This window comes from Euprymna scolopes, chromosome 3 (genome assembly GCF_053919585.1).
Source record: "Euprymna scolopes isolate OS-2025 chromosome 3, ASM5391958v1, whole genome shotgun sequence".
Classification (NCBI taxonomy): Eukaryota; Metazoa; Mollusca; class Cephalopoda; order Sepiida; family Sepiolidae; genus Euprymna; species Euprymna scolopes.
In genome coordinates, this window is record NC_136484.1 from 29187584 (window position 1) to 29214049 (window position 26466).

The 26466-nt window shown below is 33.1% G+C and overlaps 1 protein-coding gene across 3 annotated transcripts in view; it reads left to right on the plus strand.

Annotated features, from left to right (window-relative positions):
* Positions 1 to 26466, plus strand: part of LOC145254440 (coronin-7-like) — a 398384-nt gene that overhangs the window by 251706 nt on the left and 120212 nt on the right. For all 3 annotated transcript variants that reach the window (XR_013863766.1, XM_080113025.1, XM_080113026.1), the window contains one exon: positions 18503 to 18583. Coding sequence is in view for 2 of the 3 variants with exons in the window: in XM_080113025.1 (XP_079969151.1) it covers positions 18503 to 18583 (81 nt within the window). In the remaining variant the exon portion in view is untranslated. The remainder of the gene's footprint in view (positions 1 to 18502; positions 18584 to 26466) is intronic.

Here is a 26466-nt window from a genome sequence, read left to right on the forward strand (position 1 = left end):
ATGCACTCTCAAGCAAGTGTGACAGAGGCAAGAAAATGCTTTCTTAAAGTCAGTTAAATGTCTAAATATTTACTGTTTAAGTGATGTGATGCTGTGACAGGAGGTGCCACATGCCAATACCTTGAGGGGGGTTTTTTGTTTGTTTTTTCCAAGTTATTTTCTACTAATAATGTACACGAATCATTCATGATAAAATGCATTGCACATTTACTTTAAGTATTCTTTATATATATGTAAAAAAAAAGGTTGTCTTCGTATAGGTGACGGTGGCATGATAGCCAAGAAGTTAACAGCAAGAAAAATATTTGAAAACTATTGCTGTAAAGTAGTCACACTTCATGGCAACATGCAACAATACTAACACTTTACATCATCATTTTTGCATTAACTTTGAAAATTCTTTTTGTTCTTTTGTATAACCATTCACACACAAATACTCATATTGCTAGCAAAGATCTTGTGTGAACACAGAAAAATTATTTGCAGGAATGCTAAACGATTCAATATTTTTATAGAGCAATTCCGGTTTCTGATTGGTTGCTAGCAGAAAATAGCTCCATTTGATTGGTCAGTTCCTACCGCAAATGTCTATAAGTAGAACCTTCCGGTTTTCTTTAATCATGCCCTTCCATTTATATTAAAAATATTGTAACACCCAAAAAGCAGTAAAGTCCCACCCCTTTACTGTTCAGGTTTCTAAATGCTGAAAAGCTTTCCAATACTTCCTTTGGACTACTAGACTTTTGAATTCCCTCCCTGTTTCCTGCTTTCCTGACTGTACCTGCAGAAGTTTAAATGTAATGTGAACAGACATCTTGTTGCACAACTCCCCCCAGTCTCCTGCTAAACATAATTCCAGATAGTAGCCCCGTACGTTCCAAGTGACTGTATGCCTTGTTTGGAGTAACAAAAAAGGCATAAAACATTTTTTCTTTACATTTGTGAGAGAACCATAACTATTTTTGAATTTGTGATTTAAAAAAATAAATCTGTAACTTGAACAGGCAATATATATATATTTGGGTGTGTGTAGTATTGCAAGGTTGAAAATGTAGAAGGGAAATAAATATTTAAAGGAATTAAATGACTGTTGTCGATGGGTTGGAAGAAGTAGAAGAACATGGGAGGGGGGGAGGGAAGCAAATAAAGAAGGATATCAGAAATCAATAAAATGCTTCCATACAATTTTGAGTTAAGATCAATTTTTGAACCAGGAGGAACTAATTGCTGTCAAAATAAAAAATAAAAAAAAAAAAAAAAATCAATAACATGTTTGGTAACAAAATAAAAACAAATTCTTAAATATTTTAACACATTAAAAATTGTTGCCGCTGCTTCTTCCAATTAGATGGTTTTTAGTGTAAGGTTAAACGACGTTTCCATGTTTTTTTTTCTTGTTTTTTTTTTTTTTAAATTTAACATTGCTGATTGGTTGTGCTATAAAATGATTTGAATCCAAATATTTCCAATAATTTCCTATGACATCACGAGTGCAGTAGTGTGTTAAATAAGAGTTTAGTTCAATATTTTCATCATCATCATCATCATTATCATCATCATCAATAGCAGCAGCAACCTAAAATTTTGAATTGAACTTTTCTTTAACCTGCAACTCTCATTTCATATCCCATGCCTTTTAAAATATTTCACATCAGTTAATTTTCCTTATTCCTTCACCAGGGATTGAACTAAAAACTCAAGATATAGTTCACTCTTTACATTTGTAAGAGAACCCTAACTGTTTTCGACTTTAGATTTTTAACTAACATTTTTATTCACTAGACTATGTGCCCAGTTGGGCAATTTAGAGCACGCCATATTGAAACCTTTCCTTTCTCAAATTTTTTTTTTTTTTAATATGGACGCATCCCTCCTCTTTACTATGGGAAAAATAGTATGGTAAACTAGACTTTTAAGCACGCGTGTCTAGAAGGAAATGCCTAAAATAAGTCTTTCTCTCCATTGCTGACAGTCCTCTTGGATTTCTCTTCGATTTCTCTTCAGACTTAAGCAGTTTTAGGTCATGAGAAGTGCACTCGTCGATTGTGCAACTCTTTCTTGGCTATGAACCCTTCATTTTGCAAGAACCCTTCAAAGAGGTATCAGATGTCTTTTGAAACAGAAGTAGGCCAATGATAATAGCAATAAAACAAATAATAATACTAATAGAAAATATTATCATTTGCTCACTCGCATCTGCAATAAAAATAAATAAAACTCATTGGCAATAACATATGTTGCTATCACAGAAAATAGTCATGGATGGTCTGGAAGGATGGAAAGAACAAGGAGAGATGGAACATTTAGATCATTGTTTCCAAACCTTTTTACCTTTCTAGAACCCTTCCAATAATAATGTCCGAAGAAACCCCTACATAAGAAAATATTTTACAATTTTATTTGTTTCTCCTTCATAATACAAGCAATATTTTTCTTTTAATAACCAAAGATTAATAAACAAAAATTGTCTATTTCAAATTTCTTGACAATTTTGAAAAAGAAATTATATATTTCTAACAGTTAGATCAAAAACATAACTGTATCTTTTTTTTTTTACAGCTTAATCACAATTCTGTACATATATAAGAAAATTAGGTTTGAATGAAAAAAAAATGAAAAGTGCATTTGCATATGTGCAGAAGGCATAAAAATATCTGCCTATTTATAAGTATATCTTGAAGCAACATTTGGCAAGCTCTTAAAGAAACCTTGGTCTAGACTTTAACTGGAAAGGCATGAAGAATACTGGAATTTTGAGGAAGTTTGTTGTCACTCAAATTCCATGAGCTTATCATCAGTCAAAAAATGGTAAAAGGCTAATACGATAACACAAAGTGGGTTGTAATGCTTTATAAAAAAAAGTGGGGAATATTGGAAGTCTTGAGACTTTTTGTCACACTGATTCCAAGGAACATCACATGTTTTTATCTGGTGTGAGAACTTTTAGTGCCAGCAACACATAAAAGAAGGTACGAGGGCGTGCAATAAGTGATGCCCTTGACCCACTTCTCATAGCAGTAGAGCAACGAAACTTGGCACAATTATTAGTCTTTCTCTACATAGGAACCACCCAGAGTTATGCATTTCTCCGATCGTTTGATGCAGCTCTGGAGACCGTTTTTGTAGAACACCCCAGGTTGGTCCTCCAACCACGACGTGACTTCAGAAATCAAGGCTGCATCATCTGGGAATTCCTAAGTAATTCACAATCGCTTTTCTTTCAAAAACAACTTCATGGCTAGGAAGAGGTGAAAGTCAGAGGGTGCAATGTTAGGAGAGTAGGGAGGATGGGGGAGGATTTCATAACCACATGCCCGTGCTTCTGATCTGGCGACATGCGAGTTGTGGACCAGAGCGTTGTTCTGCAGGAGGAGGATACCTTTGCTGATCTTGGTTTGAGAACTTTTAGTACCAGCAACACATAAAAGAAGGTAAATATCACAGCCAGGGAAATTTAATTTATATTTGATATCATCAGATATTTTACCACTCAAAACAGAATTGAAGAATTTAAAAACAAGAATGGTCATTCTATATGCAGGTTAGATGATGAAAATGTAGTTTCAAGCTTGAGCCTGCTAGGCCTATAGAAAAGTCTTTTAATATTTAGTTTTTAAAAAATGCTTAAATGTTTAGATGTATCTAAACTACATTCATTCAATCCATAGCAGGATTTGGGAAGGAATCTAACTTGCACAATGCTAGTAGGATGTGAGTTTTTTTTTAATCTTCAAAGAATCGACAGATAGTCTGAATATTCGTAGACTTTAAAATAAAGATATTTTAGGGTTCAAGAATTCAGTGTTGGATATTTTTTGGAACCCTACCAGCCTCATACTTTCTTACTCTGCAACCTTGTTCCAAGCGAAAGTATGACAGGCGAATGGAAGAACCTCCAGAGATTTTCTAAGCAAAATGCTTGGATGCATCGAAAAAAATCTCTGAAAAGTAGAAATAATAGCAATAGATATCTTTTCAAATTGATCCACATAAACTCACTTGGAAAGTTAACTATAGCAACAATTAAAAATACGTTATAGTCGACAAAAATCAACGATTTTTTTCTTGTCTTATTAGTAAGAAGGCGTGTAGAAGAGTAATTATAAAAATAAACAAAAAGCTATTCAAAGGAATGGGAAAGGCTTTCATTCTTCTTCCCTTTGAGCAATCTTTTATGTCTTATGTCTGTTAATTATAAGTTCTGTGAATACGAGGAGAATAAGTGATGCAGTTTGTAATTTTCGCAATGTCAATAAATTATTAGTCTTTGATTAATTCGTTATTTAGCAATTAAAATCTTTGTATCATTTGTATTTTATAAAAAAGTAGAGTATTAGGAAACATTTTCACTCACTTTTTAAAGAGTTATTTCCCTGGGATTTAAGAAGAGTTGTTCCCATTATGTTTCTAAATTTTTGAGATGAGGATTGGTTATTTGTATTATTTGGATTCTTCAGACTACCGTTCTCATCTTGAGTGTCATTTTCACGTTTCGGTCGATGTAACCTCCGACCTTCAGTATATCTTCTCGAATTCGGTAATGTTCCTGTTGAACTTTGGAATTTGGACGAATTTAAAACGGAACCTTTTATTTACTTCACGGGAGTAGTATGCATTTGTTCCATCAGGAGTGATTGGATAGACGTCCTAAGTAATTCACAATTGTATTTTTCAGTTGCCCACACTAAAAATTGAACCTTTAACCTTTAAGAGAATATCACTTTTACAATTGACTTTTCGAAGTACTCTAATCACTGCACCACGGGTCCTTGCGAAAAATACAATTGTGAATTACTTAGGACCTCTATTCAGTCATGGCTGATGGAACAAGAGCATGCTACCTCCATGAAGTAAATAAAGGGTTCCATTCGAAATTCCATCCAAATTCCAGAATTCAACAGAAACATTCCCGAGTTCAACAAGCTAAACCTAAAAAAGGTTGGAGGTTACATCGACCAAAACGTTGTGAAAATAACACTGAAGATGAGAACAGTAGTCCAAAGAATTGAAATAATACAAATAGCCAATCCTCATCTCAAAAATTCAGAAATGTAATGAAAATCTTATTTCCAACTTAACAGACTGACTTCTTGGCTGAGATCAAAGTATAGTACCCATTTTAATACTGGAGTTTATCTTTTCTCTCCTCCATCAATGAAGGAGAAATCGTTCTATACTGAGGCAATTTTCCCCATATTAAAAACTGTTTAAATCTGCCCTCGTGGAGAAGCAAGAAAATGGGGGATTGATGTGTGAATGCATCTAAGTAATGCTATTTGAAACTTAAGTGTGAAAAAACTAATGGACATACAGACAGAGCCTTTATGGAGATGCTTGGATGCATCTAACATAAGATGCGTTCATTTAATCTGCACACTTAATGATGAAAATACTATTTCAAATTGAAGTATGATAGACTAACAGAGAAAGTTTCTCATTAAGAATTACAAGAAACTTCTCAACCGCCAATTGCCATGATTAACAACATTCTATCTGAGAGGTTATCATTCAAACTCTTGAGATTAACATTCACAGGCAACATGAATTGGAACAAATATATTGGAGGCATTGCTAAGACTGCTGTAAAGAAGATGGGCTCCCTCTACCGTGCTAGAAAATTACTCACACCTGACAGTATCCTGTATCTCTACAAAGCCACCATTTGCCTATACATGGAGTATTGTTGCCACATCTGGACTGGTGCATAGTTTTTTTTTCTTTTAGACAGAGTCCAAAAATGAATCTCCAATTTAATTCGTCCCCACTATCAAGCTCCAACCCCTGTCCCATCGCCACAACATTGCATTCCTGTGCTTGTTTAACAAGTATTTTAATGAAATGTGCTCTATTGAACTTATAGCACTTGTGTTCCCTCAATGTAAATACCCTGACCAACCTGACAAACAGAAAAATCTCACCCAGAGGTTTCTGGATGTCAGAAAGCCTTTACTCTAATAGTTTCTTTCCTCAAATTGCTCGACTTTGGAATTCCCTTTCTGTTTCTTGCTTCTCTGACTGCACTGACATGCAGAAATTGAAATGTAAGTGAACAAACATCTTTCTGCTCAATTCCCTACATGCATTGTTTGGGGTAAATCAGGATAAAATAAATGAAGTGTGATAGACTAACAGAAAGTTTGTTATTAAGTTGTAAAGATGCATGTTTTGTTAGTAAAGGTAGTTTGAGGTATTTGGTGTCACACCCCCAGGATGGGAACCACTAGTTTAAGGTATTTATGACTATTGTGTTGTTTACATTTATTAAGAATAAAACATTTTTGCGTGTCCTAAATTTCTTTGATGCATTTAATAGGTCATCATGGACCATTGACCTTTAATGGTTACAAGCTTTAAATATTTTAAAGTTATTCTGTTTGATTGTGTTTACTTGGGAACTTATTTAACTTGAAAGTTATGTTGATAAAAACCAGTGTACATATTGTATAGCATGTTTTGTAGGTTATAAAACTGTTTTTGTTATTGGAATGTGTAAACGTTTATTTGCTTACATGTTTCAAATTGTTAACCTCATGTTACCCTTGTGGATTAAATAAAGGGTTCCGTTCGAAATTCCATGCAGATTACCGAGTTTGATAGAAAGACAAGCTACACCTGAAGAAAGTCGGAGATTATACCGACTGAAATGTTGTGAAAATAACACTCACAATGACATCAGTAGTCCATTATTACATCCAAGTATACTTTGGTATTGACTTTTCAGACAACTTTGAAGCTGTGAGGTGACATGATGTGGCCCTCACTTGAAACCACACGAAAGACCATAGCTGTGGCCCAAAACTTCATTGAGCTGTGCCCTCAAGTGTTGAACTGTCTAGATTTGTATTTTGAGGGTGCTGGCAATGGTCCTGTTGTCATAACTTGGATCGGTAGAGAGCATGAGTCGTACAGCGGCACATCTCCAATCTTGCTCATTGAACATTGTGTCACTTTCAAACATGATAGAAGGCTCCTATCGCTCTTGGACTTTGTACACAACTCGCCAACTAGTAGATGGCCTGTAACAAAAAAAGAAAACCGGTTTTCATCAAACAGAAATGGAATCATGTCGTTTTTTTCTAGGGCAACAATTTTACTGCTTCACCCTGTAGATATGAATGACAGATGATATAAATCAGATTTCAGAATTAGAAAGTTTCAAAAGTAAGTTTCTTTATGCACATTTAAAGGAAGCCTTTATTAAATAGAACAGCATAAATGCAGTGTGATTGCCCTCAGATTTCAAACTGTGCATACTCCCTCTCCCCACACACTTTTTGGAACTTTTCAGTTTTCAAACCACATTTTAGAATGTTATTTTAAATCTATGATCTCTTCACGTAAAACTATTGAGCTTCTACTAAGTTGAATATAATTCATTTAAATTGCTCCAAGTGAAATTTTCTTATACAAATTTTAATTAAATCACATAAAAAGAATTTATATAATTTGTTATATATAAATGATGTAAAAAAATAACTTAGAAGTTGTTTACCTTAAGTTTAAAAATGTGAAAGAAGACTATTATATTCCTCAATTTAAAATGATTCATCCTCTGTGTTGATTTTTATATTTAGGTGATTATATAAAAATCTTTTATATTAGAAGTCGTCTGAATTGAACTGAAAAGAACATTGAAGTACAAAAATCTCGATTATGATAAGGATTTGCTAAAAAAACAAAACTTGTGTGTCTCCTGTAGTTTCTGACTTTTAGGTGAACACACACACACACACACACACACACACACACGTAAACAATTTCTCTTTATCTAATAAATGAGGCAGAACGACTAAATGAATGCACAACAGAAGATTTAACTAGACTCATCTAAAGAGGAATAAGGGGTGACCAATAATTTCGAAGTGGAATGATGTGTGTAGTTGATGCCGTATTTAACACGTGTGAGAATTCGAAAAATAAAAAAAAAACACTTAGCTTTATGGTTACAGTAATTACCTTATATCCTCCCCCCACCACCACCACTTTACGTTTTTGTGTTCATTTGTTTTTTTTTTTTTTATATTTTGTTTATGTTACTTCCTTTTAATTTACTGATTGTTTTTTTTTTTCGGATTCGTACTGTACATGAAATAGCTGATAATGTCACTAGTTCTATTAGTTGAACCCTTAATCTAGGAATTCATGCTTTCATAGCAAAAATTGAGATGCATAACCGTTTATAAGCTGTTGAGCAATAGTTACGTTGTTGTAGTTAACCTTTTTCACATTCCTCTTGTATTCTTGAATGAGATTTGAAACCTTCTGCAAGTACTGTCGGCTGCCAGGCCCTTTGTTGATCCACTCGATGATAGATATGTTGAAAGTATTAACCACTCCTGTAACTAACTTTGATGCATTTTTGATTATTTATGATCACATGAGTTTGGGGGACTTTCTTCAAGAATTTGTTACAACTGCTGTTTCTTTTTGTTCATCACGCTATTTGTCTGCTTCCATAGCAAGGTTCAAGATGTAGAGGTTGAACGACTGAAAGTGTGCAAGAGATTAAAAGAGAGAGAGAGAGAGAGAGAGAGAGAGAGAGAGAGAGAGAGAGAGAGAGAGAGAGGAATTGAAAGTTTTAAACTTCTTTCTTCCTGTAAAATATGTTTACATAACGTTTTGCTTAGATATCTATATGACATGTGGCTTTTTGAAGCAGAATTGCGGAGTTGGAAAGTATAAAGTCGGACTCTTAGAATTCCAAAATTTCTGACTCTCATTCCTTGTTTTAAAGTCTTCCAAATTCAGAAATATTCAGTTGGATTAAAAAAATAAAACTTTGAATTCAATCTTACGAGTCCAACTCCTAAAACCTCAAATTCCGATTCTGCAACTCTACTTTGAAGACTCAGCAGAGAAATCTCATAAACTTACTTTACATAAAACCTTGAAGAATATGAAATTAACTAGACTTTTAATTAAAAAAAATTATATAGCCCATTGAGTTAAAAAGGGTGCTTTATGTCAAATTAATGGTTGAATATGCTTAAATTATTGCTCATTTTTGCATTAAAACTAATCCTATTAATCCCTAACTATGCATCAAACGTACCATAATGCTTTGCTTGCTGCACCTTTTAACAATTGTCAATACAAAATTGCAGCCAGATCATCCCAGTAGTTTCCAAGAAAAAGTGTAACGGACAGACAAACAGACTAATATAATATAGATTAAATCTTTACATCATAAATATAAAAGATTTAAAGAAAAAACAATAACTCTGTCTTTCCGAGGATGTAAAAGATGGACAAGAATGTTTCGGTGGCTAAAGATATTCAAACTGGAGTCGTCAGTTCTGCATTGCAACCGTCCACAGTGGAATGAACATGTTGAACGAAAGTCTGGCTGGGTAAACACATCTCAGTTGAGAGTGATTGAGAAAAAGGCAAGTTGAGGAAGATTTGGAATGACTCAGTCAACATTGACCTCAAACAATGACACATCAAAACCAAGGTAAATGATAATTTCATGGAAAAAGTCAGTTTTTGGCGCCATGACAACGTGCAACTTACATCGGATATGGAAAATGTTAGCTTACTCTTCATATGACTACAGTTATAGAAACACGGCCTATCTTTGTTTTTCCAGTCAATAATCCACAACAAGTAGGGGAGATCACTCTAAGAATTTTACACGAAGAACAAAAATTTTTTTTTTCTTATCCTTATACAAAAGGAGACAACAGAAAAGACGTTAAAAGATGCTCACATACTTTTTAGGTAAAATTTTCTAAGTTTGAAATTTCTAAACACAAAATCATTTCCTGAAAAACACATAAGAAAAACATACATAAAGCTTGAAAAGCAAAGCAAAAAAAAAAAAAAAAAAAAAGAAGACATTAGTCTATAATCGGTTAACTAATTATAATTTTGCAATGTAAGTAATTTAATACTGAAAATAACGGTTTTTATAAACTATTGTTTTCTTAGATGCTGTATTCTAAGTATATAGCACCAATTACAATTCCTATTTTTGCATTTGTATATAAATTAGTTTTGGGACGATTGATTGGAATCGCAAAAATTGGAACTTTGAGGGTGTCAGAATCGGTATTGGAATCGCAAAAATGTGTGCCAATCTTCCGATGCCAAAAGCGATTCATTTAATTATTATTTTTATTTGATTTTGTTCAAAGTAAAATCTACAGTGGGTAGCAATGATAAAATAATAAATATTTCTTGATTTTTAACTACTAGTAAAACTAAAATCCATAGATCATCGTCCACAGATGTATTTTTATGTTTGAGAAAATATCTGCACACTTAACATGTGTTTTACGGTAATCAAGACAAATAACAACTCTATATTTAAATAATTAAAAATTTATAAAGAATCGGAATCGATAATTTTGTATGGAATCAGGAAAATATTGGAATCGTTCCATCACTAATATCATATATAGTATCATACTCAGAGAATGGTTAAAAATAAATTAATGCCAAATATGTACAATGATTCTTTGATTTATTTATAACTTTTCTCAGCTTCATCTTTTTTTATATCATTGTTTTATCTATTTTTAGTTTTATCAATTTTCTTTTCCTTTCTTTTCTTTTGGAGTGATTCCTATTATTGAATTAAACTTCTTGGATGGCAAATTGCCTCCGCAAAGTTGTTATGCTGATGTCAAACTCAAATTTCTGATGCGTCACATATTTTCTTAGCATTTCATACAGAAATTGCATCGTATAAGTAAATAAAAAAGATTAAAAAAAAAACAAACTAATTCTGTTTGTACCTACGATTGATTTTGTCTGATTTTTTTTTTTGTGAAAATAAACAAAAGCGAATAAATTTCTTTTGTTTCAAATTGTGGTCAGCTTTAGAATGTTTAGTTTGCATTAACATTGAACAATTCTTAATTATCTTCTGCTCTAAATAATGAAGCCTTGTCTTTTTTTCTTCTCCATATTTAGGAGAAAAACAATGCTTTATTATACCCATCTTTTCTTTTGATGTAAGAATAGTTTAAAAATGTTTTCTTCATCATCATCATCATCATCATCATCATCATCATCATCATCACCACCAACAGCAGCATCAGCATCATCATTAACATCATCATCATCATCATCATCATCATCATCATCATCATCAACAACAACAGCAGCAGAAAGATGATGTGATTAAAGCAGACTGATAACTTGGGTGTGCCAAGTTCGAATTCAGTTCGTTTCACAGAAAACACTTTCACTTTGGCACATTAGCAACCTTTATGTGGTCTCTCTCTCATAAGTACTTGATGTCTTTCTAGAAAGAATTCTTACTAGAAAGCTATTGGAGAAATGTCCATTTATATCTAGTTGTTCATACCGATGTGGACTGGCCATGCTATCTGTGAAGTTACTTTCTCTAATAACCTTGAGAAAGATAGGAATCCACCTTTCATTTTTCCAGCTATAAATGAAATAGGTTTGACTAGATTCTTAAGCTTTGATAGAGCAATTAATAGATCCTTCTCTCTGGTTTCAAAATGTTATCAATGAGAATGGTTGATCTGGATAGACTTAAAATCTTTGAAAAGTGACTGCCTTCATGTAAATCAAGTAACAACTCAACATCTCTGTGAACAACTGAATCACTAACCCATTCTGTCTCTCTTTCTGCAATGCCATCTAAAATGGTTTGGGGATGCAGCTCGGCACCCGAGGGTAGAATTATCCACAAAGTTCTTACATCTTCTCTACCTTGTTGATACAAACATGCTGGTTAGCAGTTGAAAATCCACAAGTAGTTGGTTTTTGACTATAGAATCTGGTTTGGTCAGCCATATTATATGGTCAAAAACACTGTCCTTGCTTGGGAGTAACTTGATCAGGGTGATAGCTACTACAAGTAACAAATAAAGCAACTGATCTAAAAAAAAACAAAAAAACTCCAGAATAACTTTCTCTCCTAATGCAAACATTACTACTGATCATCTTGGATTTCTCCTTGCTATTGGATCTAAGCAATGTCGGATCAAAAGAAGTGTAGCTAGAGATTGTTCGACCTTTGTTTTACTTTAATGTTCTCATTACGCTAACACTCTTTCACCTGATATTTATTGTCTTTCGAAATAGTCAAAGAAGGCCAAAAAATAATGGATACATTATGAAAATATAATTTATTTCAAAAGAAAAAGTAATCTGTTTTATTCAGCCAGCTCACAAGTGCGGATCAAGCGGAAACAATGTTCAAGTAATTATGAATCATTAATTGTTGTGTTGTTGATGAGTTGATCCTCTTGTTGAACAATGTTAGCTAACAAATGACTCACAATCAATGTCATTAGAAAGATTAAAAGAGGTCAGAGATATTGGTGGTGATAAATCTGGCAGCAATAGAAATGTTTGGGAGATTACTTTAATCTGATCAGCGTGTTGATCTTTGCTGTTATAGCTCCATTTAACTTTTATGTTGTTCTTTAGTGATCAACTTGTTATTTTAACTTCATTATTTATTTGTTTTTTAAGTTTTCATCTTGTGGATTTGCTGTTTTGCAATGGTTTTACACTCGCAATTTTATTTTACGATGTAGATAAAACTCATCCTCATATTCAGTTTAACATCTGTTTTACGTGCTGACATGTGTTGGATGGCTTTTAGAAATTGATTCCAAACTGATCCATCTTTGATCAGGTCTTTATAGATCCCTTGTTATCTCAAATCCACTTTCTCCCATGTTTTCAAGGTGATCAACCTTACAAAGTCTCCTGATCTACAGATATGGCAGATATAATTTGGTGATTACTCTCCAGTACTCAACAAATTATATCTGCAGTTAGCAAGAATTTTGCATCGTCGTGACGTATGCAAATCATACGGCTCTTATTGAAAAGAGAAGATTCCAATTTCAAAATAGAAACTGAAGTTCTTAAAAATCAACACAAATCATTCAGATGGCAATGTTTTGCTTAATTTGAAAATCAATATTCAAAAATGTAAAAAGTTTTTGACTTCTAATGGGGGTATGAGACGAACGGATTCGCCAATCATTTTTATAACCAACGGCTGTGCTAAACAACCAATCAAAACGTTTCAAAATTATTATAAAAATTGTCGAATTTTGGATTTAATCAGTTCGCTGTTTACTACGTCACGGACCGCATTTAATTCTTTGTTGCCATCTTGGTTACTGATCTGAACTACGCCGCCATCTTTGTTCAACACAATATCTCAGAACTTACATACATACATTTTCGCTTTTATATATATATATATATATATATATATATATATATATATATATATATATGTATATATATATATATATATATTGAATTTTACTGATGCTTAACACATTCACTGCCAACTACGAGCATTCTTGCACCCTGGCATTTGCTTAGCCTTGCCTGCTACGAGTAAATTTGTAATAACGGAATTCTTTTTCTGTTAGTCAATGCGTGCTCAGCACATACAATAATTGTCTTCGACTTGAACTGGCATCTCACAATAACACATATTGAATAATATGTTTACGAGTTCTCTCATATTTGGCCCCTGTCATGTATTATGATTTTTTTTCTAGCGGATACGTATGTAAGTTATAAGTTGAATGATTCATCTATATATATAAGCTAATTTGAGATATTTTTATTACAGAAAATATACAAACTGATAAAAACTGATAATTTCTTTAGTAAAAATGGCTCGTGACAATTCCTTTAGAAATAAATAATACAGATTTAGTATATTTTTCATATTATATTCATATGCATTATTTGTTGACTTTATTTTTTAGAAATTGCTGAAAAACAGCTTGACAATTTAATAGAGCTGTAGCTGGCAGTGAATGTGTTTAATCCTAATCAGTTAGCAACAGGATAAAATACAGGATGGAATGATAAAATTGTCACCTATGGAAAAAACGACATGATTCCATTTCCCTTTAATGAAAGCCGGTTTTCTTTTTTTGTTGAATCTATCTACTAGTTGGCCAGTTGGGTACAAATCCTAAGAGCGATAATAGCCTTCTATCATGTCTGAAAGTGACAGAATGTTCAGTGAGTGAGATCAGAGATGTGCTGCTGTACAACTGATGCTCTCTACCAATCCAAGTTATGACAACAGGACCATTGCCAGAACCTTCAAAATGCATCGCTGGATTGCAATAAATAACAGAGACATGCCCAAGGTGATGAAAACAAAGTTTCCGGCCACAATTATGGTCTTTGGTGTGGTTTCAAGTGAGGGCGACATCATGTCACCTCACATCTTTGAAGTTAGCTTGAAAGTTAATACCAAAGTGTACCCGGATGTGTTGAAGAGTATGGGTGATACCCTGGTCCAATTAGATAGCCGCTGGCAGACCCTAGGTATGGCAGCAGAACATGATGCTGGCCCATAAGTCCAAGGAGACCCAGGCTTGCCTTTAAAAGGAGTGTTACGACTTTGTACCCTTCTCTTACTGGCCCCTCCCTCCTTCCCTGATTTGAACCTGCTGGACTATTTTGGTCATACGTTGAGAACATTACCAACATGATCTCCCACTACACCAAAGCCAGCCGGATCGCCTTCATCTGCTGAGTATTTGCCGAGCTCCCAGCGCTTGTGGAAAAGGCATGCTCCTAGTTCCAGATCCCTATTGAGGCATTGATTGAGGCTGAAGGCGGCTACATTGAATAGATGACAGCTCTCCTACATAATCAAAATACCTGAATTGATTTGTTTTCAATAAAAGTTTTAAAATAAAGCTGCAGTGTTGTTTTCTGTAGGGTGACACTTTTATGATTCCACCCTGTACATATCTTAAACATGAGAACTAGCAGGGACGCCCGGCGTAGCCCAGTCGTAAAATACAAACTGATTTGAATTTAATGATTAATCGATTGATATACTACAAAATCAACTCTGTGGATCTTGCTTGTTTGTGCACAATAGATAATGTCATCCATCAAAGCAGAGATATACTTTATGACATGCTTATCTAAACTACCCATGTTATCCTGTTTGTTTGTCCCCATGCACATCAGATGATGCCATCGTTTTGTGAGATCATTGATTAAAGAGGAAGTGGGGATAAACTTGAATGATGTCACATAGTGATGATGCCATCCATCGAGCTGGAGAGGGGTGTAGAAGAGATCCTGTATGATGCTATATTGTAATACTTTATCTTATTAAACAGTAGATACTAGACTTTTTAGATAGGAGGTTTAGTATAGTATTATTGTTTGCTTGTTGTCATCATGTACACTTGATGACGTCACAAAAGATGAATGATAAGAAAAATTGTCAAGAGACAAGCGACATGCATATTTAAGGAGAGGATGAGGAAGATGACAAAGATTATCATCAATAATAAAACTTATAAATTTACTTGAAAATAGATGATGTCATATGATGGCTTCTTTCAGTCTTGACAGACTATGGATACCCACTGTAAGGATACCGGCGCACAAATTTTTTGTGGCAAGAGTTGCACAATCTCCAACCACAACTCTCCTGAGTCGACATTGTTGAATACCAGTGGCAAGTGGAAGTTCAGAACGACTGGAAACAATGTTGAGATAAGCGGAGAGCACATGTAGTACCTAGAATTCCTAAATGGTTACCCATCTGATACTAACCAGGCTCAACATTGCTTAACTTGAGTGATCTGATGAGAACCAGTGTGTCAATGTGATTATGCCGTATATAATATTATATATTTATATATATAATATTATATATTTATATATATAATATTATATATTTATATATATAATATTATATATTTATATATATAATATTATATATTTATATATAATATTATATATTTATATATATAATATTATATATTTATATATATAATATTATATATTTATATATATAATATTATATATTTATATATATAATATTATATATTTATATATAATATTATATATTTATATAAGAATAACTCTTCCAGGATAGGTAAAATGAATTTTCCAAACAAAACAGTTTTATACCACTTTTATGTCTCTTTGCAAAGATTAAAATAAAGATATAATGTTACTAAACCTGATGTCAAGAATCCTTATTCCAATTTTGATCCAAATCCATTACATTAATTTGATTCATTAAAATATCTAGAATTTAAGGCTTGAGTTCAAGGGGTCTTAAAAAGAAATTGAAGTTCAGGTAATCTTAATTTATATCTAATTAACTCTGAATCAAATTTAATGTAAATCTGAAATGTTTAAATTTTCAAATGGGAAATTATCTCCACATTATATTATTTAAAACCTCTTTAAAATACTCCAGATGAACTGAAAATTGAGGAATACATTAGTTGATGTTTAATAACTATTAAAATTTTAGAAAAAATCGAAAGTATTGTTAATTTTTCAATACCTCTTTGTCTTCTTTTTATTAAACTAAATATAGCTCTCACCCAGTAGCTGTATTCCAAAATTCATAATGATTGGTTAATTAGTTGTGGGTGATCCTATACATACAAACATATACAAATACCTAACTTTACTTTACATATATGTATATATATATATATATATATATATATATATATATATATATATATATATATATATATATATAAAATATTGATGCAACGAGTCAGGGTGGTCTAGTAGATGGTAAAGGTGTGAATGTTTGCATAATAGAAAAAACACTTAATTATCATGTAATAATACAAGAAAAAGAAGTCAGCTTGGATATGATTAAATGTTCTCTAATTTTTCTATCTCCTTAAGTCTAATCTCTAATCATCATCCTCATCATATTCGGTTTAATGTCTGTTTTACATGTATATACATTAAGTGCATGTATATGTATACATCAAAATAAACACTTTATTTTACAATTACACACACATTCTCTCCCTTTTATATATATATATATATATATATATATAAATCATTATAAAACTCAAATGACCTTGTAACAAGTGATGTAACCCACTTTCCGGTTTACGACATCCGGTTGCGCATGCGCGCATAAACATTAACCCAGAACAACGTAAACAAATAAACGCAAATCGCTTCTTTTGCAGATTTTGACCTGCGCACTGAAATATTAACATTATTATTTCAAAATTATTATTTAACATGGGAAGAGTGGGGGTGTTCTGCAACCATTCTTTATTACAACTATACTGTCGCTATTTTCTTACAACTAAACAACTTTAACCCGTTGACAAACATAAGAACAATTGTAGTAAAGCCAAGACTACTACTACTACTACTACTACTCTCTATCCGTCCCTTTTCCTTCCTTCCTTTTTTTTATTTTTTGTTTACATTTCTAGATACAAAATAGTTGTGTGAGAACGGTGAATTTGTTGACACATTTACTAATCTGTTTCAATATTAGTTTTATTTTATTTTATTTATTTAGGTTTTATTTTTTTGCTTCAGGTTTTATTAATTATTTTTTTTTTTTTAGATTTTAAGTTTCTATAACTTAGTTGAAGGATTCCAATATGGGTTTTTCATTCTTATATATCTCATTGGTAGGTTCATGTGCGTTTTTGCTGCTAAATGACTTTCGTCGGCGTTCGATTCGTAGGAAAAATCATGTTTAATTTTCGATTTTTGAGCGATTATTCGGAAAAATAGGTAACTTTACACGAATAGAGAGGATTTTTTTCATATTTGAGTGATCCATCCGTGATTTTTCATTTTAATATACTTTCATAGAAATGTTTCTGTTATGTCAAAAAAAAAAAAAACAAACAAAAAAATAATCAATTATAATAAACAGAACGACACATAGAAATCTACCTATATTCTTTTTTTATTTTAATATACTTTCATAGAAACGTTTCTGTTATGTCAAAAAAAAACAAACTATTTTCTTTACGTCACAAGTGTCACGCTCATTCATACACGAATTCCATAGCTAATATAACATACTGACCCAACGGGTCACGGGTAGTCTAGTATATATATATATAAATATATATATATATATATAAAACTGTACAGAAGGTCAGAAAAACATTGGTACCGTCGGTTTCAAGCCTAACATAAGAGGAACCAGTTAATGGTAAATAATGTTAGGCTCTCGTCAGCCATATTGTTTTTTATGCGCAAACTCGCAAAAGTGAAGTTTGTAAGTGAACAAGTTATTGATGGGACCACAACAGCACAGATGTTATGACGTTGCTAATTTAGCTTTTTAAAACGCAACAACAAATTGATCGCGTGGTTTACAAACAGCGTCGAAAGCAAGACTTTTACCTGCCCCCACTTCAAATAAAATGACATTTCTACATGAAATAATTGATGATTTTTTCTAATTTTTCGATATCATGTGTCCAAGAGATCGCTCTTCATAATAGTACCACGTTCTTGCCATTTCGATGTGGATGACAAACGTTTTTAGCGGACATACAAACACACAGAGGACTGAAATTTATTTAATTTATAGATGTTATCATGTTGTTGATCTCTTTTCAAAGAATCCCTTTCTTGTGTGTTTCATATGCATTGGCTTTTCAGCATTCCATTGTTAAAACATAGAGCACTCTATATAAAAGTATTTTCAAAGCAAGACTTCTTCACATCTTATCATTTTGAATAATTTTTTATTTTCCAGGAGGAGGAGCCCTTGGAATATTACCTTTGGATGCAACAGGTCGTCAAGGTGCCGAATTACCACTCCTATCAGCTCATTCAGGTAACATTCGATTTTCTTTTTTAATTTAAATACTTTTGATGTGTATTGGCAGATTTATTTCTTCTGTATATACACACAAATCTTTTAATGTAATGTTTCTGAATTTTTTAGATGAGGATTGGTATTCGTCCGCAAGGACCCGTGACACAGTGATTAGAGTATGTGGAAAAAATCAGTTGTAAAAAGTGACCTTCTCCTGAAGGTTGAAGGTTCAATCCTCAGTGTGGGCGACCAAAAAATACAATTGCCAATTACTTAGGATCTCTATCCAGTCATGGCTGATGGAACAAAAGCATGCTACCTCCATGAAGTAAATAAAGGGTTCTGATCGAAATTCCGTCCAAATTCCTGAGTTCAACAAGATACACCTGAAGAATGTCGGGGGTTACATCGACCGAAACGTTGTGAAAATCACACTCAGGATGAGAAAAGTAGTCCGATGAATCCAAATAATACATTTAATGTAATGTTGAATTGTAATTCTGTTGGCAAAAACAGGCATGTCCAAACTCACATATTGATACAGATGATTAGCACATAACTACAAATGTACACTTGCAGATTTTCCTCATTTCTGCATAAAATATTTGCCATCAAACTATGCATCAGAAGATGCTGTAATGATAAGATAGTGAAAACTTTTTTTTTTTTTTTTTTTTTTTTTTTTTGCCAGAAAATGGTGAAACAAGATGGGACTCCAGAATTCTACATTCTGTTTTAGCTAAAGCCTGCCTGCCAAGTAATTTGCCTTATATTCTTATGTTCGAGTTAAATAAAGTTGATTTTATTATAATGGGGATGTTGGTATTTTATTTGGAACTTGACGACCTCCTTTTTTATGCATTAACAGTCAGATTCATACTTACATGGCCGACTCAACAAAATGGCTTCCATATTAACACTCAACTTACACCAACAATCCCCAATAAATAAATAAGACAAAAATATGTTTTACTAAGAGTTTATCTCCTGTGTAAAAATGAATTCTTTTCACTGAAATATTTTAACGATAATTTTGATCTGTTGTGATTCTTGATAATGCTATTCAGAATTTGCAATCATTATACGACAGAGTTTAATTAAAATCCGATGCTGTAGCGGATGTTACGAATATATGTTTAAACAAGTTTAAATCCAGCACAGAAGGTGCGACATCAGTTACATGATTTTTAGTGATTAATGTAGTTTGCTTGAAGCATTGTCTACCATGTATATAAAGAAAATTTAACTTTATAGATGGCGATAGAATGCAAAAGTTTATAGGATAGACGCAAACTGAAACAAATTAAGCGATATAACTAGTGTTGGGACGATTAATCGGAATCAGAATAATCAGAACTTTTTTTGGAATCGGTATCAGAATAAATCGTGTCTATTTTCTGATGCCAAAAATAATTCATTTATCTTTTTTATTTGATTTTATTTAAAACAAAGTCTTTAATTGTTATTAGTAATAATAAATATTTATTGATTTTAAACTACCAGTAAAGTTAAAATCTACAGCTCCCTCCCCCAAGTTTGTTTTCATGTTTGAGAAAATATATGCACATGTAACGTGTAATCGAGAATAAAATAACTTTATAGTTAAATATTTAGAGATTTTTAAAGAATCGAAAATGGAATCAGAAATTTAGTACAGATTCGGTAATTTTATCAGAATCGAGAAAAATATTGTAATCGTCGCATCACTTCATATAATGGTGGAACAAGCAATGCAGATTCACCTTTATCAATACAATATATATATGTAGAAGAGGGAAGATTTCCTGAAATATTACAATGCAGATCTGTCATCTAACTATGCTGACACAAGTAAGAACGCAACACATTTAAAAATATATATATATACATATACTAGCAGGGAGACCAGACGTTGCCTGGAATTACATGAGGATCACTGAATGTTTCACATTTTCAATATTTTTATTGTCATTGAAATCGGTGAAATCAGCCATTTTTCAATCAAATCAGTTGTCTGCTGTAGTTGGAGATCCACCGTGGTGCACCAGAAAAAAGCTTCACATGCCTCCCTGCAGTGACTTAGTTCACAATAGATTGTAGTCTATATTGCACTGTAGAGAACCTACTGTTGATTTTAAGTGAGTAAATCTTGCTTTTATGAATACCTTATTTTTTTAATTAAAGATTTCTGGACAGAAATCATTTATGGATGAGGTACTTCCAAAGGAATTAGCCAGTCATCTGCACAAGAAAGTTTATGAAATGAAATAAAAGAAAAAAATCCTTAAGGCCATTGCATACATGCAGCAGCCCTGCTCTCGACGTATGGCGACCATAGCTCTCCAAATAATAAAGCTATCGTAATCTCAGAAAGACAAGTAAAGACTGTAGTTTCCCATTGCTTTCATTTTAAACACCCCCCCAGATATCAACCTGGAAATTTCTATGACTCAGCATGATACATACAGCGCCTAGCCTTCCCAAATGGTCATCCCTCTGGTACTGGTCAGGCTCATCGTTGCTTAACTTCGGTGATCTGACAAGAGCTGGTGTGTCAATGTGATTGCGCCATATACATTAAGCCATTAAAAAAATCAATGTTCACTGCATCAAAGATGTTTGTATTCCAACAAAATCAAATAAACATTTTCGTTTGGATGGGATCAATCATGTGCTTTTCCATATCCGATTAAGGGCATAACAATGTTATCATGAAGATAAATCAGCTACTTTCGTTATTCACATCCTCTCTGTAAATTTTATCTGACTACAGTGAATGTGTAAAAAGCTTCTTTTTTTTTTTTCCATTGGCTGTCATATTTTTTGTCATCTACAGAATCACTTGACTTCTTTTTTTTATTTTTTATTTATTTATTTTTTTTTTGACTGTTTATTCACTCCAAACAAGGCACAGTGCCACTAAATCGTAAGGGATTACAATTTGGGACCAGATTTGCAGACGTACTATGTAGGAAGTTGGACAGCGAGATGTCTATTCACATTACACTTGAATTTCTGCATGTTGGCACAGTCAAGGAAGCGGGAACCTAGGAGGGAATTCCAAAGTGTAGCAGTTTGAAGGAAGAAGAAGAGTAGAAGATTTTATGGCATCCAGATATCTCTACACTGTAGGGGTGGGATTTTGTTGCTTGTTTAGTTTGTTGGGGGTATTTACGTCAAGAGAGTACTGGTGCTTTAAGTTTGTCTGAGCACTTATCATTAAAGTACTTGTAAAACAGGCATAGGCCTATTAAGTTGGTGACTCTTTTTTTTTTAATCCTATCTATGAGCGAGAGAATAGTAACAGCTGTACTAGTTCAAACGTGGCAACAATATTCCATGCCTGGGCAAATAGTGACTTTGTAAAGATACTGGATACTCTCAGGTGTGAGTAACCTTCTAGTACAGTAGAGAGAGCCCACTTTCCTCGCAGCAATCTTAGCAATTACCTAAATGTATTTGTTCCAATTCATGTTGTCTGTGAATGTTAAACCTAGGAGCTTCAGGGAGATACTTTCAGGAAGTGTATCATAAGACTTGGCAATCAGTGGTTGAGAAGGTTTCTTAAAAATGAATCCTATCTTATGTCAATACTGGATCCAGCATCAGTCATCAAGATTACTGTGCATCAAATCTTCATCAGTACAAGAAAAATCTATGAAAAACTTTATAAAAATTAAAATCTTAATGTTTTTATTTCTGCACCATTTTTTTCCCCATCATTTTTTTTTCATTATGATTTTCATTATGATTTTTTTTCATTATGATTTTCATTATGTTTTTCACTTAAAATTCTTTCTCTTTCATCTCTCTTCTTTCAATTATTTATATCACTTGTTTCCTTCTACTACTTCTTTTATCATTAGCCCCCCCCCTCCACTATCTATATACAGATGAAAAATGTGTACGGTGACAAGCTTGCTTTTCTATTTATATATCTTTTATACTACTAAAATCTGATGAAGCCAAATGATAAGAATCTTTGTAACATATCGATTACTAGCAGTTCAGCCCGGATTTGCTCGGGCCCTATGTACTGTTCATAACTTTATGTGCATATATATATTAAAAAGTTTGACTCACCTACATTTAAAATTTCAAGTGTTTAGACCCAAAATTGGCAAAAGAGTTTGGTAGAGTCTGCAACAGTCAACTCTTTCAACTTTGACTTCTTGGCAGCCAAATTTTCACTTAAAAACTGATTAAAAAGCTTGCTGCATGTCTGAATACCCTTTATGTAAAATTTCAAATGTTTAGACCCAAAATTGGCTGAATAGTTTGCTAGAGACTGCAAAGATATAATCTTTTGAACTTTGACCTCTTGGTAGCCAAATTTTCGGCCAAAAAACGATTTAAAAAGCTTGCCCTATGTCTGAATACACTTTATGTAAAATTTCAAATGTTTAGACCAAAAATTGACTAATTTGGTAGAGACCGCAGATGTCAAATTCTTTTTAACTTTGATCCCTATTTTGACCCCTTAACATTTATTGTTTTGGGCTCAAATCAAATTTAAAAGTTAGATCCCTGTCCAAATAATCTACAATCTAAAATTTCAAGTGTTTAGACCAAAAATTGTCAGAAGAGTTTGGTAGAGTTTTCAAAGGTCAAATCGTTGAACTTTGACCCCTTGACAGCCCAATTTCTGTCCAAAACCCGATTAAAAAGATTTTCTCAAATCTCAGTACCCCTTATGTCAAATCATGAGTCTGTAGACTGAAAATTGACAGAGTAATTTGGTAAGGAAATGTACACAGACAGACAGAAAATTTCACTTTTTTAGATATATAGATTTGGGAGAAACTTGCAGCTGTTCAAAAAACGTTGAACCTAGTCATTACCAGATGGGTGACCATTTAGGAATACTAGCTGCTGTATGGGGGACGATGATGACTAACACCTTGCAAACAATAAAAAAAAAAAAAAAAAATTAAGCCTTTAAAAGCATCTCACCTAAGTAGGATACACATGTGATTGTAGACTACTTTAAGATTCCCTAGGAACTGTCCAAACAAAAAAATATTTAAAAAAATGTTTAGATATTTTTTTTTTGTTACATTTTTCTCCTATACCACATACATTTTGTCGAAGTCAACCAACTCTGAGTAATTTTAAAAGCTCCAACTCGTAAAGAAATGAATTTAATCAGATTCCAACCCACAACATTGTAAATAACTTTTGCATCATTAAAAGCTTTCTTTTCTTCTTGTTGTGTAAGCATTTGTTTTTATGAAAGAATTAGGAAAGTAGAAAGTTGACCGTGGGTTTACTTTTGTCAGCCTTGCAACCACGCTTCTCTTATTTTGTCCTTTAGTCTTCACATTCCATGAAGGATGTTTCTGACAAATTTTCCGGGTCAGAATCTATCTATCTAATGCTTATTGTTGGCTAGTTTTTAACTTTAAAGTAATACTTTTTTTTTTTTAGTTCCTTACATCAAGTGGCTTCACGTCTTGTTTGGAGCGATTTTCATTAAAACAAAACTTTTTGCAAAATTTTTTTCATCTGATTTCGTTTCATCTGGTTCCGAAGCAAAAATGAATGATGTAATATAAAACCTGCACTCTACATCGTCTCGCTTGCCTCGATATGTGCATGCATGTGTGCGTGCGTGTGCGTTATTGACCTCATGATTAGAAAAATCTTTAAAAGTAATTTGCTTTCTTTCTCACGAAAACTTGCTACTAAATCTTCTTGGCAGAAAAAAAAAATTCCTTACGAGGAAAGATATCTGCTAAAGTTGGAATTGTGCAGCCATCACAAAAGAAACCATCCTATTCTTCCTAATAAACAAAGAATCAGTAGTTTAGTTCTTTGCAGCTTTCCTCTTAAATCATTTATCAAATATTTCTTAAAATCAAAGAAAATGGTGTATCCACTTTTTTTGTGGTGCTATATTAACTGCATTATCTAATTGTAGAGATGTTTTTTTTTTTCAAGTAAAGTTTTTCTAGCTTAATTTACCTTTTGGTGGCATTTTCAGTAGGACAAGGCATATTCTAAAATTGCTACTAACATAAACCATACAAACAGATAAGAGTGTCACATAATGTATTAAATAATTAATTATAATAGTTATTATATTTAACTTCACACAAACCTTTGGATTGATTACCAAAAGGCATATTATAGTGTGCTCCATAAGTGGATACTTTGATGTCTTGATTTATATATGATCCATCCCATAATCAAGAAAATCGCGACTGAACACATGAAGATGTGGCAGACAACCATGACATTAAACCACAGTAATGGGAGAATAACAATCCCGTGGAGAAGATCTGGAGAGGAATTTTCCAAGCGGATAGTTTATCTCTTTTGCTCGGCAATAGATCCACTCAGTAAACAACTTAATTGAAGTTGGTGTGCCTACAACCTGAGCCAGAGCCGCTAACAACACCCAAACTAAAAAGTTAACCACTTGTTCTTCATGGATGACCTCAAGCTGCATGTCTGTTCAGACGTTGGTTAGGTCGACTCTTACCTTCTTAAAAGATATTGGAATTAAATTCTGTCTGGACAAGTGTGCCAAGTGCTTACTCAGAGCTGGGGAGAAGATCCAAACAGAAAACATACAACTTGACATCAAATGTTATATAGTCAGGTGGGAGATATATATTATAAAACGTGTCATATGTTGTATGTGAATATATTCCATAACGATGTACACGTTTAATAGTTGGGTTTTTTATTTTATCTATGTATTCGTGTACGTGTAAAAGCGTGTAGGCATATATGTCGTATCATTTAGTTGATCGTCTCGTGTGTATATTTTAACATTTATGCAACAGTTCTAACAGGAAACGATTGACGTGAACGTATCGAAACAGTTGTAGACAAACAGTTCTTTTTTAACAGATGTAAATAATACAACACATACCCGAATTATTTATGAACATTTATTCTCATGATCTGGCCGGCATTTTCAGAGATTACACGTTCTTCACATCTTGGCTGTCCGAAGTGACACCACTTCCCACGTCATCTTGAGTCGTCCGTTCTCTCTGATGTCCAGCTAACGACTGCCTAGAATCTCCCCAAATCTGCATACATCACGTGTCTCATTATGTCTTATCATTACGTGTCTCTGACCAACCTGATGTAACCCCAATCTAGTTATTTGTTTATGCAAACCCAAAATCATGTTTACATCTATTTTCTATTTTCACATTCCTTTTGCGATATTATATGTCAATCATTTTTTCCCCAATTTAATTGTTTATTCTTCTAATCATAATAATTGATCCAGCAACCTGCCGTCGTTCAAATCAACTAATAGTAATAATAATAATATTTTGACCCTTGGCCCTGCTTGCCACAATTAATACAGATACTATGCTATGATCACAGCCTAAAGGGTCATAACATTACACAAAGACTTAAAAGAACAGAAACAGTAAAAATAGCTTGGCATAGAAGAAAACAATTCAACATGGCAGAATGAGATAAAAAATAGGCAGAGAATATGTATGCTATATAAGAAGAAATTGGAAAACACAGCTCACAAATAGAAACAAAGTAACTGCCATTAACCAACTTGCCATGCCAGCAGTAATATACAGCTTTGTCATTATTGACTGACCACAAAAAGACATTGATAGACTAGATATTAAAACAAGAAAAATGCTGACATTGTACAGAAACTAGTATCTACCAAAACTATCTGTTCAGAGAAGGAGGTGGTATGGGTCTCTCAGAATTTGACCACCAACACCAAGCCACTATTGTGAGCAATATCTCATGAGCCCCCAGAATCCAAGCCTTAAGATGGTATGTGAACACCAAGAAACAAGAGCTAGTAGACCTACCTCTATCGCAAAACTGATTAAACGTTTTGGACATGACTGTCTTACAAGTGATACAGAAACAGAAAACAAGCCTGCAATGGAAATAGACTAGAAGAGTTAGCACAAATTCATGAA